General features: G+C 40.6%; 1 protein-coding gene across 4 annotated transcripts in view; it reads right to left on the reverse strand.

Annotated features, from left to right (window-relative positions):
• Ppp3cc (protein phosphatase 3 catalytic subunit gamma) overlaps positions 1-3,877 on the reverse strand; it is a 73,325-nt gene that overhangs the window by 36,633 nt on the left and 32,815 nt on the right. For all 4 annotated transcript variants that reach the window (XM_021181837.2, XM_021181839.2, XM_021181836.1 and 1 more), the window contains exon 4: positions 2,182-2,293. In XM_021181837.2, the coding sequence (XP_021037496.1) occupies positions 2,182-2,293 (112 nt within the window). The remainder of the gene's footprint in view (positions 1-2,181; positions 2,294-3,877) is intronic.

Consider the following 3,877-nt stretch of genomic DNA (forward strand, 5'->3'; position numbering starts at 1 on the left):
GGCAGAGGCAGAGAGGCAGAGAGGCAGAGAGGCAGAGAGGCAGAGAGGCAGAGAGGCAGAGAGGCAGAGGCAGGCAGATATCTGAGGTTGAGGCCAGCCTGATCTACAGCTTGAGTTCCAGGATAGCCATGTTTCACAGAGAAACACTGTCACAAAAAAGAAAAAACAAAAAGCAGAAAGCAAAAAAACAAAAGAAAGAAAGAAAGAAAGAAAGAAAGAAAGAAAGAAAGAAAGAAAAGAAAAGAAAAGAAAAGAAAAGAAAAGAAAAGGGAAGGGAAGGGAAGGGAAGGGAAGGGAAGGGAAGGGAAGGGAAGGAACAAATAAAAGCCATTTAAACACTTGGTTTGCAACTGCATTGTTTTTAAGTTAACAGCTTGAAAAAAATTACAGAAGTAGTTCAAAATAGTGGCAAAAAGTAATTCAAATATTTTAAGCATTAAAATAAGACCCTCTGACCCAGCACAAGAAGTAACACTAGTGCCAATGACTTCTGTGCACAATGTGCAAGTCAGCCAATGGTTTCTCTCAGCTAATAGCACATCTAAGCATCTCTCCATATAGCACACACAGACCCCTTACTATTTAAACAGTGGCCTAGCATTGCTATAAAGGTTATTTTCGGGGCCAGGAAGATGACTCAGCAGGTAAAGCACTTGCTGTGTAAGCCTGCAGCTCTGAGATCCACCTTGGAAATCCACATAAATACGGTGAAAGCAAAGACTGCACTCCATAAAGTTTCCTAACTCTGTACTCTTACACCCCTTTCTGATCTCGTATATTGTACTTAATTGGCCCTTTATTGACATCTTAATTATTTTTTGTTGTTATAATTAACACTGCAATGAGCATCCTTAAGAAGCAAATATCTACTGTTTTCTGTCCATCTGTGCTAGACAAATTGTAACATGACTTCCAATGGCTTCCACTTTGTATATCTTTCAAGTCCGTGGACTCTGACTACGATGAGCCTCTCTCTCGCTGTTACACTTCACTGGACGGATAAGAGTCTTCTGGATGAACCTGGCCTGATCACACCAACCATTAAAGAGCACAGGGTTCCTCCAGCTCTGACTGCAGAAGTCAGAGACTCATCCAGGCTGGGCCAGAAGAAAGCCAACGTCAACACTGGGAACTACCTTTGGGAACCATGTCAAAAACTTGAAAGCAATCTTTAAAAACTGAGAGTGAGAGTGACATTCCCCACCCCTCACCCCCAGTTTGGGAGCTAGAAGAAAGTAAGGACACTTTAATCCATCATTGCAAGGACTCTAAACGACTACTAGCCTCAGAGGAAGACTCTAATACGATCCTCACATACCATGGTCCCTGCTGAGCAAAACCTACAGAGAATCCTGACTTCTGCTGTGACATGAGCCCTGTGGGAATCACTAAACTCCTGACAGTTGCTTTAGCAGTCAAAATACTGAGAGAAGAGAATGTATACTTCACAAATACAAAACCAATCTTCACAAATATTTCAAAATTGCTGTCCAAATATTTGACACCAATTTAAATCCCTACCAAGAGTAAATCTACTTTGAAACCCTTCCTGGTTATTATGTGATGGTGTGTTTATTTCAGGAAGTTTCTGGGGCTGGAATGATCTGAAGATCCTGTCTCTTTTGTTGTTTTTTTTGAGACAGGGTTTCATATAGCTCAAACTGACCTTGAATTCACCACATAGCTAAGGCTGGCTTTGAATTCCTAATCCTTTTGTCTCCACCTCTCAAGTGCTGGGATTACAGATATGTCTATCAAGCCTGGATTACAATTTCCTTTAATAATTCTGACCTTTCCTTTCAAGCTATACTGGGAGGAAGGCAGCTATTATAACCTGTCCTATGTCTAGTGAAGCTACTAGAAACATGACTCAATTATAACCTTGTCAAATGGAGACTACCATGTGAGTATAGTGGGGTGTGTGTGCTAAACACACTCATTCTCTGATAAGCAATGTAAAGCATTTACCTTTTCTTCTCCATCTTCTTTTAAACAGTGTCTTACTCTATAGCCCAAGCTGGCTTCAAAGCTGTGGTGATCCTTCTGCCTCAGCCTCCCGAGCGCTGAGCTACAGGCAAGAACCACCAAGCCTGGTTTGAGTTTTTCATTTTGAAGGTATGATCTTAACTGAGTGTGGCAGCACCTGAAATAACTAACTGTTCTGGAGCGATGTATACTCACATTCCTGTTTGAAGGTGAAGTACTCTGTAAGATGCCTGCATTCATGATTTCCTCGAAGCAGAAACAATGTTTTAGGATGGTTAATCTTTAAGCTCCATAGATACAGCACACACTAGGAGACACAATTAGAGGATAAGTGTTCTTCATGACCATGGCAATACATAAACACATTTGATCTAAATCCAAATGAAGTGCTATATGGTATATCTCACTGTAAGTCCCAAGTTGTAAATGTAATCTTTGAGCTTTTGCATGTTATCCTTAAATTTGGTAAAATTAATAACCTTCTTTAAAATCTCTAAGTATCCAAAACAAAAAACAAAACAAAACAAAAAAACAAAAACAAAAGCAAAACAAAAAAATCTCTAAGTATCTAAATATTGAGGACTCTCTAGGCAAAGCTACCCACATACATACTATAGTTGTAAAATCTGCATCATTATTTTTTAATGGAAAAACACTAGGACCAGGAACAAGGCAAAAATATTAACTATTTGTTACTATTCAGCACTACAATAAAGGTGTTAGCAAATATAACTAGACAAATGAAACCAAGTAAAGGCTTTAGAATGAGTAAAGGAAAAATTAAAAGCTGACAATATAATTGTATAACTAAAAAACACCCCTGAAAAATCAATGATAAAAAGTAGCTTAGTAAAAGAATTCAGCAAGATAGGATATACAATTGAATACATAAATAAACATGTACGGCAGTTGTTCTGGTGCTGCTGATATTCAAATGCTAAACTCTATACCCCAAGATCTCACTGCTCCGAGAAGAACAGATCCTTACATACGCCAGCTTTAGTTGTATAAAACTTGCTTGCAAGTTATCTCTGATTGGTTAATAAAGATGCCTACAGCCTGGGCTGTATAGAGAGAGGGGCAGGGCAGATAGAAGGCTCAGGCAGGGACCACAACAAGGAGGAGGGGGAGAAGGCAGAAGTTGCTGTGGGGGAGATGAATGGTGAGAGCACGGCCATGAGGGCCAGCCTGTTAGAACAGGAGTAGCCCAGGCACAACACACGAGTGATATCTCAGGGTTATTGACAGGGGAGTAGACAAAAGAGCATAGAGGGCTGATATCTGCCCAGCTCTAGTGCTTTAAGGCTTATTTTAAAACTAAAGGTTTTTGTGTCTTTGAGAACTATATGGTCTAAATAGACTAACACCCCCTCCCCCAATAATATTTACAACAGCAGCAACAAAAAGCTGGGGGATACAGCTCAGTTGGTAGAGTGCCTGCTTACCGTGCACAAGGTCCTGAGTTTGATCCCAGGACCCATAAACATACATAATGTCCCATACCCATAATACTAGCCCTTAAGAGATGAAAGCAGAAGAATCAGTGAGGAACCAATAGTTCAAGGTCAACCTCGGCTATACAGTGAGTCGAAGGCTTAGGTCACATGACATATTATATCCAAAACAAAAAACAAACAAACAAAAAAACAAAACACCACCACCAACAAAACCCAATACAGAATCAAAAGCATAATGTCCTGAGTCAGATGAAGTAGCATAGGCGTGTCACCCCTGTACTCAGGCAAAAAGAGCAATGAATTCAAGGCTAGCTTAGAGTACTTAAGAAGTTCTAGGAGCCGGGCGTGGTGGCGCACGCCTTTAATCCCAGCACTCGGGAGGCAGAGGCAGGCGGATTTCTGAGTTCGAGGCCAGCCTGGTCTACAAAGTGAGT

This window comes from Mus caroli, chromosome 14 (assembly GCF_900094665.2).
Source record: "Mus caroli chromosome 14, CAROLI_EIJ_v1.1, whole genome shotgun sequence".
NCBI classification, from domain to species: Eukaryota; Metazoa; Chordata; class Mammalia; order Rodentia; family Muridae; genus Mus; species Mus caroli.